Source organism: Lithobates pipiens, unplaced genomic scaffold, assembly GCF_037356315.1.
Source record: "Lithobates pipiens isolate NorthernLeopardFrog02 unplaced genomic scaffold, aLitPip1_a1.2 Scaffold_1, whole genome shotgun sequence".
Classification (NCBI taxonomy): domain Eukaryota; kingdom Metazoa; phylum Chordata; class Amphibia; order Anura; family Ranidae; genus Lithobates; species Lithobates pipiens.
Genome location: NW_027507685.1, coordinates 50,242,743 through 50,255,371, shown reverse-complemented (window position 1 = coordinate 50,255,371; position 12,629 = coordinate 50,242,743). Strand labels below are relative to the sequence as shown.

The 12,629-nt window shown below is 41.5% G+C and overlaps 1 protein-coding gene across 5 annotated transcripts in view; it reads right to left on the bottom strand.

Moving 5' to 3' along the window:
• MBNL3 (muscleblind like splicing regulator 3) overlaps window positions 1-12,629 on the bottom strand; it is a 195,351-nt gene that overhangs the window by 49,729 nt on the left and 132,993 nt on the right. For all 5 annotated transcript variants that reach the window (XM_077493823.1, XM_077493606.1, XM_077493784.1 and 2 more), the window contains one exon: window positions 5,361-5,525. In XM_077493823.1, coding sequence (XP_077349949.1) covers window positions 5,361-5,414 — 54 coding nt within the window. In that variant the 5' untranslated portion in view covers window positions 5,415-5,525. The remainder of the gene's footprint in view (window positions 1-5,360; window positions 5,526-12,629) is intronic.

The window sequence follows — 12,629 nt, the reverse complement described above, 5'->3', positions numbered from 1 at the left end:
TCCCTGAGACACAGATGGAAAAAGAAAGTGGCAATTGATTGAACTCTCCCCTACTCTAAATAAAAAGCAGGTTGATGCTGGAAGTCACTTTCCTGGTGCAAACGTGGCAGCATACTACCCCATGTATGCTGCCATGGACTGATGCCAGAAAAGTTAAATTATAGTAGGTATTCAATAACAATTTCAATTTTCTTGGCGCCAACATGGTAGCATACATGTGGTAATATGCTGCCATAGATTGCCACCTGGAAAATTAAGAAGGGAAAATTTTTCATTATAATCTTCCTGAAGAATTAATATGCATGGCTCAGGTGGGGGCAACTCACTACACTGTTGGCCAATCAGAAGGAAGAGATTAGGCTTCTTTACCTGCTGCCTTTGAAGGGGAGAAAGCCTCTACATACATGGAAAGTCTATGACAAGATCAAGTGTGGCTTTGGTACACTCTTCCAAAAAAAAATTACAGAACCAGATAAGGCCTGATATTTGTTCAGTGACTTTGATGTTGTAAAATTCCTAAAGATAAGCAGGCTTAGAAGGCCAAGTCTCATCATTCAATGGACAAGAATGACTGCCAAAAAAAGTTCTACCAACAGAAGCCGAACTGCAATGGCAAAAAGAAAGAAAGAAAAAAAGCTCAGGATGTAGAAATTGGAAAGCAATTGCCTACAACCAAGAGGAACAGCAGGAACTCTTGAAAGTTCACCATAGAGCAGAGATGGCGAACCTTGGCACACCAGATGTTTTGATACTACATTTGCTACGATACTCGTGCACTCTGCAATGTACTTGAGCAGCATGCGAAATGTAGTTCCAAAACATCTGGGGTGCCCAAGTTCGCCATTACTGCCCTAGAGTCTGTAATGCCCATAAAGCGTGGAGGATAGATTCTTAGCTGATCCTTCATGTCTGTAATGCAATATATATATATTTTTATTTGCCCTACCATCCAGGAGTAAAGAATATTAGATGGCCTCAACAGCAAAAGGGTTAAGCTATCTGTAGACTACTGAAGCAGAGTACTGGCTTCATGAAGCTTTTATCATGATGTATATGAAAAATCCACTCTTAATAAGATGCATATTCTGGTTTAATTCAGAGATTGTAAGGTTAAAACCACCGTCATCATATATGCACATTATGGAACGTGAAACTTGCCAACGCAAAATGCAGGATTTCTGGTGTACATTAAATTAACTCAACAGCTGCTAATTACAGAAGCTCTGTGCATGTAACTTTTCACTTAGTGACATTATGTTAAATTGCCATTACTTTCCTGGATCCCTCTCAGTATCTGATGATGAGCTCTGAGTGCAAGTCTTTAAAAATAATAGACAACTTAGAGAAAGGTTTGAGGTTAAGAGCCATCCGTGCACATGATTATTCATGACCAGTACAGATGCAGCGTTCAGAATGTTACTACCCCCCCCCCCCCCCCATTGATTAGTCAGTATTTAAATGTTGTGTGTCACCTCAGTACAATCTGCAAAGACTGTATAAATGTGCCATTTTTAAAACAAAAAATATTTCTGATGCATTAAGACTGAAGAAAAGAAAACTAGACAAAACTGGAGTTGCTGCCAATAGGTACCTAAAGTACGTTATATAGACGATACTCTTGCTTAAGAGATTTAAAGCCATTTGACACTTTTGCAATCCCTTGCATTTCATTATGCAGGCGCATTACCACACAATATGTTGCCTAATAACATGCATTGTATGGAGGCAGCTCAGTCTTGCTGCTAAAATTGCTACGGAGTCATCTCTAGAAGTAGCGATTGATCACTAAAGAGATGGAACCAAAGCCTCCCTATGGAGTATAGTGCACAAGCAGCATATAGTAATGATGTTGCTTGACTGCAGAAGGCCCCAAACATGTGACTGATTGCTATTGCATGCTACTTATGTAGTTTACTCTGCCCGCAATCTCAAATTTCACTCCATTCATTTTCAAAAAGGCACCTAAAATGCGGTGTGGTTTTGCCACAATTATTGCACGGCAATTGCGGTAAACCGTAACACAGGAAGCTTCTTTTGGACAAGCTTTGCGAGTTGGTTTTCCGCAAGGTTTATCATGACAAAAACGCATCGCATTTCAGGTGCCATTTGCAACTCGAACATATGGTTTGCGATTGCAGTGCTTTGTGAGACCGCAGCCAGAATCACAGTGATTGGCAGAGATTCCAAAATGCCAAAATGTGAACAGACCCTAAAACTGAACTCCAGTAAACCTAAAAGTCCTCCCTTGCAGTTGGGTTGCCCCACTACTGCAAGGATTAATTGCTCCCTTAGGTCTAGGGGGCTTGGTAAAGCAGTTTTACTTACCCAATCCCACAATTTTGCAGGCTCCTCTAAGCTGCTGGACTAATCCCTGCAGACTTCTTTTCCTTTTATGCTTGGGAGCTCCAAGGCCTTCTGACATCATCAAGACCAATGCAGAGCCCTGCCCTGGATGTGAGGATATGTCCTCTCACTTAAAGTGTAAAAAAATACACACCCATTTCCCAGGTTTTACCCATTTATAGACCCTGCAAGTACTGAGAAATATCTGCTGATCTGTAGAAATCAGACACTTTACACTCTATACATAGCACAACCCTAAACCCTGCATTCTGTACATAGCGCACACCTAAACCCTGTGTTCTGTACACCCTAAACCCTGCATTCTGTACATAGCGCACACCTAAACCCTGTGTTCTGTACACCCTAAACCCTGCATTCTGTACATAGCGTACCCCTGAACTTTGTGCATAATACACTCCTAAACCATACACTCTGTAGATAGCTTAATCCTAAACTACACTCTGTACATACCGCACTCTTAAACCCTGCACTCTGTATGTAGCGCACCCCAGATACAACCGGAGGGCAATCATAATGCTGATGTGGTCTGCAATGAAATTGCGTTTGAGACCTCTGATCTAGAGGTTTTAGAGGGGGAGGAGTTTATCACAACTATGAAGATACTGATAAACAGAGTTAAATGAAAGCATAAACTAGTTAGGATGCATCCTCTGTAACTAAGTGGTATTTTCTAATGGATCCTTTTGTGCTGGGAAACAAGCAGGAGTGATAAGAGATTTCACAAGGTATTCAAAACACATGACAAACCACAAAACCCAGTAGATCTGTCCTATTTCCATATTAAATAGAATTGGGAACAGTTGTGAAACTCATGATCTTCTGTCACTGTCATTGTTAGCAGCGAAGCTAGAGAAATAGCACACTATAGCAGTTATTACAATAAATATAAATAGCTCATGGCACCAATATATGTTAAAAAAAAAAAGTAAATTTAGGTAAAGTTAATGGATGCAAAACTGGCACCCAGATCATTTATTTGTGGAATAGATCATTTATCAGGAGTTCAAGCTCTAAAGGTGTAAATATTCTGCTTCAGTTAGTGGGCAGGAGCTGGTAGCAAGTGTACTCAAACCCAGACTTGCACCAATCAGCTGCTGTGTTGCTGGACCATTAACAGCTGCTTAACTGGAAGAAGCAGTCCTGGCATGAAATCTAGGACTCATCTCAGCATCAATATACAAGATATATTGTGCACTGTTTAAGCCACTGTATATTTTTTAGTTTAAAGACCCAAAATACGACTAGGCAGGACATCTGTTCTGGTTACTCCTGTTGACCAATTCAGACAACACACTGCCAAACTCAAACTTTGATTTGCAGATTTTAAAAATAAAGCACATCTTAGCATTGTGTCCTTTGTGTGAAATACCTGGTGACCCTACCAGTCCTTCCGCTCGCCTATTCAAACTGACTATGCCACGCATGGAAGCGCATCCATCTCAGCATGGTCAGTTTTCTTCTTAGCATTCTACTTGGGGGCACAGCCTGCCAGTAACCAAAATGGTCAGACTTGTGCCAACATGCACAGCTAATTACTGCAAAAACACCCTTTTTCTGCCTCCTGGGAACATCCTCTGCACAGCTCTTTAGTGGAAAGATCAGTGTACTGCTGTTTCTCTGCCTTTTGCTGACAAGTCACAAAGTGAGAGGCTGCAGCAAAGGTTCATCTATGTCAAACATTAATGGGCGTCATCAAAAACACAGGCATCAGGAGTTGTACGAGTACCATCTCTTAGCCAGGATATTAGTCCAGGAAGTACTACAAGCTCAAACACAACAAATGGAGTGCTAAATTCAGATTTTTAAAGCGTTGCTAAAATTGTCATTGGGTACACTGGCTTCAGTTCAGCAGTACTTCACAAAACTGAGACCACCCTCAGGAACAGAGAAAGGACCCAGAGTAGAGAATTCATACGCATTTAATCTAATGAGAGCACAAACCAAATGTCCAAGGTCATTTAATGAAAAAATTTATTCAAAAGCAGAAGCCAACGCATTTTAGGGGCCAAACATACCGGGCTACTTGTTTTGTAAGGGGGAGTGTGTTTGGCCCCTGAAACACATTGGCTTTATTCTGCTATGAATTAATGTTAGCGTTAAATTACTTTGGACATTTGTTTGTCGCTCTCATTGGATTATATGTATACAGGAACTAGAATAGGACCCTGGAGGATGACAAAGATGGAGCGAGGCCTCCTCCCAGATAGAAAAGCAGATGGACACATTAGGGCATCTTTCAATTAGGCGGACCAATCGGGTCCACCTGTACGTTTTTTTTTTTGTTTTTAGGTGGACCCGATTGAACCATCCATTGCCCTCTACGGAGCAGCAGATGTAAATGGACATGTGTCTTTACAGCTGCCAACATGCACTCTTACCTGCTAAAAACCCAAGAATGGGGGCTCTGTTCACCATCCGTCTGGTGGATTGGATGACTGTTGGATGTAAACCGACTCCCCATAGAGGACAGTTGGCGGTTTCCATGTCAGCTCTGCACAAGCAGAGCAGAACAAAACTTGTCATTCGCCTGCTTAGCGGGGATCAGCAGACAGATTCCCCGCTGAGCAGGCGGATCTGCTGGCATAGTCCGCCCGTGTGAAAGAGCCCTACAGCATAAAGGATTGATCTCTGGAATATGGGAGAGGCAAGTGTAGGGCTATAAACCACCCCTACCTTTGTGGCCAAGCTGTAAAAATCTACTCCCTGCAATTTAAGTATACGGCCCCCCCGCAGCCTGTTGGAAAATTCCTATACCGTCTTATAAGGCTGAAGCACATGGCGGTGCAGTGTGTAGTTTAGGAAGGCATGGTGAGACTAGAAGAAAGCTGCAGTGAACCCAATTTTACATCAGCGTAATTTACAGCATCACTTTTTACCTTCTCCAAATTCAGAGACAGAACGTTCATGGAGTTCTTTAAAGTCTCTAAAAATGAAGTAACAAAATCAGTGTATGTAGTATGAATTCTGCAGAGAGACATAGCAGGTGAGTTACTTACAATTGGCTGTAGCTGGGCACCGGGGAGCATGAACTGCATCTGCTGTGCAATCATGGCAGCAGCTGTCTTTTGCTGTATAAGGTTATTTCGTCCATTGATTTCTAGCTGTGTTTTTAAGTGCGGCGGAGGGTGCAGATATTTACAGTTTTCTCTTGTACACCGGCCCTGGGGAAACAAAAGGAAGACAATATCTTTAAGTTATGATGTGTGACCATAACAAAGTTGTATATCTACAAAACGGTTGTCTGCTATTCAACTCACAAAATGTACAATAAAGACACCAAACTTTACAGATACAGCCAGACCCTCACTAGACTACACTGGCATATAGCAGTACCCATCAGGGGTGGCTGCTCCATTAGGGGCGCAGGGGCACCCAGCCCTTAATCTGCATACAGGGCACTAGATGCATGGATTTTAATGTTTTTTTTTTTAAGCACATGATTAGAGCCTGAGGCTCTAATTAGCTTCAAAAAAGGGTGAGCTCGGGGCGCAGAGCATTGTGCCCTGAGCCCACCCAGTTGTGTGACATTAGCAAATTAATATGCGCTAAGGTCTTCCTGTTTCTCCTCCCGGGCCAACCAGGAAGTGGGTCCTGAGGTCTTAGGACTCCCAGCAAGTGAGGGGGGCTGGGTTTGTTTGTTACCCCCCCTCCCACATACATGTTTTAGCTACAATTTCCACTAGAACATCATTTCAAAAGGTTTTATTAAACTTAAACTTCCCAACACCGTCTGGTACTTACCTTGTCTGCGTTTCCCCGTCGCCTGGTCCCAAAGGCTACATTTACACTTGAGTGCAGCACATTGAGGCAATTTCAAAAGCTCTGTTGCTCTTTTTGCGTGATTTAGGAGTACCTGAAAATTTATCTATTTATCTATCTATGGAGCTAAAAAAAAAAAAACATTAAAATCTGCCTGAAGAGAATCTATTGTATTTTTTCTAGTGATAGGCGCATGAGTGTTTATGTGTGAACAGACAGCTTCGAACTATGTGTCAATAGGGCCTAAATCTATTAGCTGCTATAATAACTGATGTCGTTCTTGTAAAATTTATCCAAAGAAGGTTTTTCATTTCAAATAGGAGGCAGAAGCACTAACCACCTGAGCTTTTGGAAGGTTTTACCCCCTTTATTACCAGGCCATTTTTTGATAATCAGCACCCTGCTACACTGGCAATTGCTAGGTCATGTAACACTGGTTATAAATTAAATTTATAGAATTCCTTTTACACAAATAGGGTGTTTTTGGTGGTATTTGATCAACGCTGTTTTTTTTCTATTATATAAAAAAGAAAAAAGACCAAAATAAATATATTATATATATATTTATTTTTTATTTTTTTATGAATATTTTCTACTTTCGGTTATGAAACATAACTATGAAAAAGTCAAAATTTCTTCATAATTTAAGGCCAAAATGTATTCTGCTACATGTCTTTGGTTAAAAAAAAAAAAAAAAAAAAAAAACCCAATAAGTGTATATTAACCGGTTCCCAACCAGCGCACGACGATGTACGTCAACAGAATGGCACGGGCAGGCATATTGGCGTACAGGTACGTCCAATCTTCAATGCCACCCTGCCATCGGGAGCGCGCCGCCGGTGGTGCGCTCCCGCACTGGTCGGGACCCCCGTGAGTCCGGTCGCGGGACCCGCGGACTCGATCGCCACGGGCATACCCGCGATCGTCTCACGGGACGGCTGAATGGAGGAAATGTGTATATTAACCGGTTCACAACCAGCGCCCGACGATGTACGTCGACAGAATGGCATGGGCAGGCATATTGGCGTACAGGTACGTCCAATCTTCAATGCCGCCCCGCCATCGGGAGCGCGCCGCCGGTGGCGCACTCCCGCACTGGTCGGGACCCCCGTGAGTCTGGTCGCGGGACCCGCGGACTCGATCGCCGCGGGCATACCCGCGATCGTCTCACGGGACGGCTGAATGGAGGAAATGCAGTGTAAACAGCATTTCTCCATTCTGCCTAGCAACTAGTGACGCTGATCTCTGCTCCATGTGATTGGAGCAGAGATTAGTGTTCACTAAATGAAAGCCTAACCCCCCCACAGTTAGTAACACACCCCTAGGAACACTTAACCCCTACACTGCCACCCACTGGTTAACCCTTTCACTGCCAGTGTCATTTACACAGGAATCACTGCATTTATATAGTAGTGATTACTGTATAAATGACAATGGTCCCAAAAATGTGTCAAAAATGTCCGATGGGTCCCCCACAATGTCGCTGTCACAATAAAAATCGCTGATCGCCGCCATTACTAGTAAAAAAAAAAAAAAAAAATTATTAATAAAAATGCTATAAAACTATCCCTATTTTGTAAACGCTATAACTTTTGCGCAAACCAATCACTTATTGCGATTTTTTTTTACCAAAAATATGTAGAAGAATACGTATCAGCCTAAACTGAGGGAAGAAAATGTTTTTTTATATATTTTTGGGGGATATTTATTATAACAAAAAGTAAAAAATAATTTATTTTCAAAATTGTCGCTCTATTTTTGTTTATAGCGCAAAAAATAAAAACCGCAGGGGTGATCAAATATCACCAAAAGAAAGCTCTATTTGTGGGAAAAAAAGGACGTCAATTTTGTTTGGGAGCCACGTCGCACGACCGCACAATTGTCAGTTAAAGCGATGCAGTGCCGAATAGCAAAAAGTGGTCTGGTCTTTGACCAGCAAATTGGTCCGGTCTGTAAGTGGTTAACTGGTTTGTGAGAAAGTTGTAGCATCTACAAACGACGAAACATACTTGAAAATTGATGAATCCTGATGTACTGACAGATGATCGAAATTCTAGAGGCCCTTAAAATGGCAGGAGAGTACAAATAACCCCAAATGATCTCTTTTTGGAAAGTAGACAGTCTGAGGTGTTTAGTAAGAGGCATTGTGAGGTTTTTGAAGTTGTCATTTTTTTGGGAAAAGAATCGTGATCTGTGATTGGCTACAGCTAAAATCACATGGTACAGGGTGCTGTGATTGGCCTAGGTACCATGTGATAGCTGTGGGCCAATTAAGGCATCACTGTATAGGAAGCACAGCTGTTATGAATGACAATCATTCATATCAACTTTGCTGTCATTGTGATACACGATCCCCGGGCCGCTCCAAGCGCCATGGTATCAGGGGCTGCAATCAGCTGTGTCCATTGATGGACAAAGTGGTCTTGGCGTGCTGAATGCCCCAGGTTGGATGACATACATATATGTGATCCAGCTTGTCCATGCCAGTCACCTGCATTAAGTGTACTGTGGGTGGTCAGTAAATGTTTAAAATAGTACTTTAAAAATAGCTAATGTTGATTGCGAGAGTAATCAATATGCTGCTAGCTCTACATAGATAGACATAGATAGATAGTACATAGATAGGAAAGTAGATTTTCCTTTTTTAATTTATTTTTTAAGATTCCTTCACTTGTTTCCTTGTTTGTGGTCAAAATTATGCAATATACCCCAGGAGTTTTTATAGGCATCCCCCTCCCCCTTTCATGTGGAGGAGGCTCTTTCTGAGCCAAGCACACTCTCCTGCCTGCATGCCTGATCTAATGGCAGATGGATTCCAGGAAGAAAATGCTACATAAATCATCTGTCCTTACTCAAGATGGCCGTAACTAAAAATGCTGGGGAGGAGGGGGTGATTTCACAGCAAAATAAAGGGATCTAGATGGATTAGTTTGTTTTGAATACTAAAAATAAAATAATGTAAATTTTATGCTAGTGGGGCTCAGATATAGTTACGTTTCACTTTAATAAAGTTGTTCCATTGAAAAATTTGAGAGGAAGGAGAGACCTTGACATTATTATAGTTGCTGAATGATAAAATTCATATGCAGGAAAAACTCCGGTCAACCTTAGAATTCTAAGACAAGCCTTCTCCTACAACTTAGCGTCCACGTCTAGAAACACAATAAATAGCAGGATTCAGCCTGGCATTAATGCAATAATACCTAGAATGGTTGTTATGATCATTATGTTATGCTCAGAGACTAAAAGGAAAAGCATGAAATGACAGGCTTCCTACAGTCAATATACTCGGCTTGATTATAGGCTGTGCCGGGTTTGTGTCCCAGAAATAAAGGGTTTCCTTTCAAACACCACAAAAGACAGCTTTCAACTCGCCTGCCCCTCCCCAGCACCAGGTCTTGGCTGTGCCTTGTCTAGTAGCCGGAGCTGTCAAGTTCTATGAAATAATTGGTTGGCATCCGATGTTGGCCTGGATGTAGAAACCAGCACTTGGGCACACAATGGCACTTCTGTTTTATATGTCAGTGTCCTGGAAAAGTAACAAGGAACAAGAGCATAACCTCTGAGATGTTCAAAGGCTGCTGCTTTACTCTGGTCCAATGATGAAGTGTTATAAATGTATCAGTAAATATAGGAAAATGGTCAAAACGGCCAACATTGCCTTCAACGTGCTTTAAAAGACCATTTAGGCAGATTACACAAACATTGACAATCAAATGGTTTTCTGACCATTGAGTGGAAAGGTTCAAATCAACAACCCAGTGGCATCACTGCTAGGCTTTCATGTGCCATTCTCCAGTCAATGTTGAAAATAGAAGCGTATCAAAAACCAAAAAGAAAAAACAAAAACACATTTGCAACTTCCTAGTCCATGAGTTTGGTGGCTGCATTTTTTTTTAAGCTTTTTTTTCTTTATTTTCACCTGGTGACCCAGGCCTGTACATCTGTTATTTTTCAATTTCCTTTACCAGACCAAGCTGTCCAGAAAAAGTGGCAATTAGCAGGTTAAGACAAACCATTTAACACCGACAGAGCTTACAATAGTCGGCACTTATTCCTTTATGTATGGGAAAAACTTTTACCTAAAAAAAGGGAGAAAAATAAAAAATGTTGTTGTGTTTGGCTTTAAATTTGTTAGTCTCCCCAGACTGACAATGCTATTGCCCAAAAGGTGTCTCCCTTGCTCCTCCACCCAGAGTGGAGACGCCCCAATACAGTTAAGCCCCTTTCACACTGCTCTGTATGCAAATCGTGGTAAAAAACGCAATTTTGATACGTTTCAGATGCGTTTCCCCTGCGTTTTTGGGCCACCTGTGAAAAAATGGACATGCGACTCAAAATTGCAAATAGCGGGTTCTTTTTTTACCACAATTTTTCTTAATTTCAATGGGAAGCTGCGTTTTTGGCGCATTTTTAAAAACGCACAGAAGATGCAGTGTGCAGGACTTTTCAAAATGCACCACCGCACCCACAGCGCAGTGGTGTGAAATGTCCCATATGATATAAAGGGAAACATTGGATCAGTGTGAAAGGGCTCCAAGTGTGCTAGTTGCTGGATTACTGAGTGAAGTAAAGGGGGGAAACTTAATAAACATAAAAGAAAAAGAATGCAGCCACATTTAAAGAGGAAGTAAACCCTGATGGGTTTACTTCCTCTCATTCCCTGCAAAGGTAAAGCATAATGGACTACTATGCATCGCATAGTAGTCCATTATGTGTCACTTACCTGACACAGGAGTCATCGCTGTCCCCTGTAGTCCGGCGCATCCATCTTCTCGGTGGGGTCTCGCAGCTCCGCCGCTGTCATTCGGCAAAGTCGTGATGACATCACTCCCGCGCATACGCACGGGAGCCGACACCCGTGGCATCTCCGTCATTGAAGATGCCACGCTAATTCCCCCCCTACGCGCCGCTGACAGCGGTGCCTGTCTTCGGGCAAATATCTCCTAAACCGTATAGGTTTAGGAGATATTTATTGGACCTACAGGTAAGCCCTAATCTAGGCTTACCTGTAGGTCAAAGTGTGTTGTAAGGGTTTACAACCACTTTAAGGACTGGTAAGCAACAATGTATTACTTTTGAGGATACTTGAAATGCTCATTAACCACGTCAATACCGGACACTTTCACCCCCTTCCTGCCCAAGCCAAGTTTCAGATTTCAGTGCTGTCACAATTTGAATGACAATTACTCAGTCATGCAACTCAAATGAAATTTATAATTTGAGACAGATGAGTTTTCTTCTGGTGGTATGTAAATCACCACTGGCTTTATTTTTTGTTAAATATTGTTTGATAGATAATTGCAAATAAATAATTTTCATAAGCTTATGCTAAAATGTATTGTGTGATAAACGCAGCGGATGACAAATCGCACTGCAGCGCAATCCCTAGGGAGCGCAAGAGGCGCAACTCATGGGAGGGCGTCATACAACGGCTTCGCCATCATTTGTGTCCTCAGACCAGGTGGGAAGCAGTTCAGGAACAGAGGTAGTGTTTTATATTAGTTATTGGCTTATTTTAGAAGATAATGCACCTTTATCCAGTAATCTACCAACTAATCTCAGATCATTTCTAAGCAATTTAAAGAATGGTCCATCAACTGGATTGTTTGCTAAATTACAACCAGGATCTGACCGAACGTAAATGACAATCCTGGCATACATAATCCAACCCAAGTTTCTGCGCATGACCAAACTCTGCAGAGCCTGGAAATGGAGTGTTTATATAATGACGTCAATATGGGAACCAGTCTGCAAAATGAATAAAGACATTAACAAAATTTTACAAGTTAAAAAAAGATGGGCTGGAGCTGGTCATATTATTGAATAGGGGTTCTATGTGGATCATAATCTTGCTTTTAAAACATTTAGCTATGGTCTACGAATTTTGTTTCTCTCTCTCACACACACACACACACACACACACACACACACACACATATATATATATATATATCTATCTATATTTTTTTTGTGATGCATCAAAAGTTGGTTTGACAGATCTACCAACGCTTCAAGATCCTTTACACGCAGGGCCCAGTCACACCAGAAACTGCACATAACTGCACTTTTGATTGCATGCTTACATACATTTGAAGCGTGTTTGAAGCATGCTTGACACGCATTTAAATGCATTTTGCACAGCATTTGCAGTGCATTTTTCTATACGTTTTTGGGCCTTACTTTCTTGGCTTACAGGGGCCCGGTCCGAGGCATTTGAAGGTCCTTACACTGGAAGCATTTAACATGCAGAAACCCCACCTTTTCACTAGATGAACTTCTAAAACAAAGAGCACACAGTTGTACAAAATTGAATGTCACCGTCTCTAAAATACCAAAAGGTGTGATTCATACAACTACAGCAAAATAAAATATATCACCAGCTTTTTTCACAAAAAAAAAATAAAAAAAATAAAATAAAAAAAACTGCAATGCATAAGCTCTCTATGTAAAAAGTAGTGCGGTGTAAAGAAAATGTATTGGCGGAGTCTCCATATTCCAAGTAC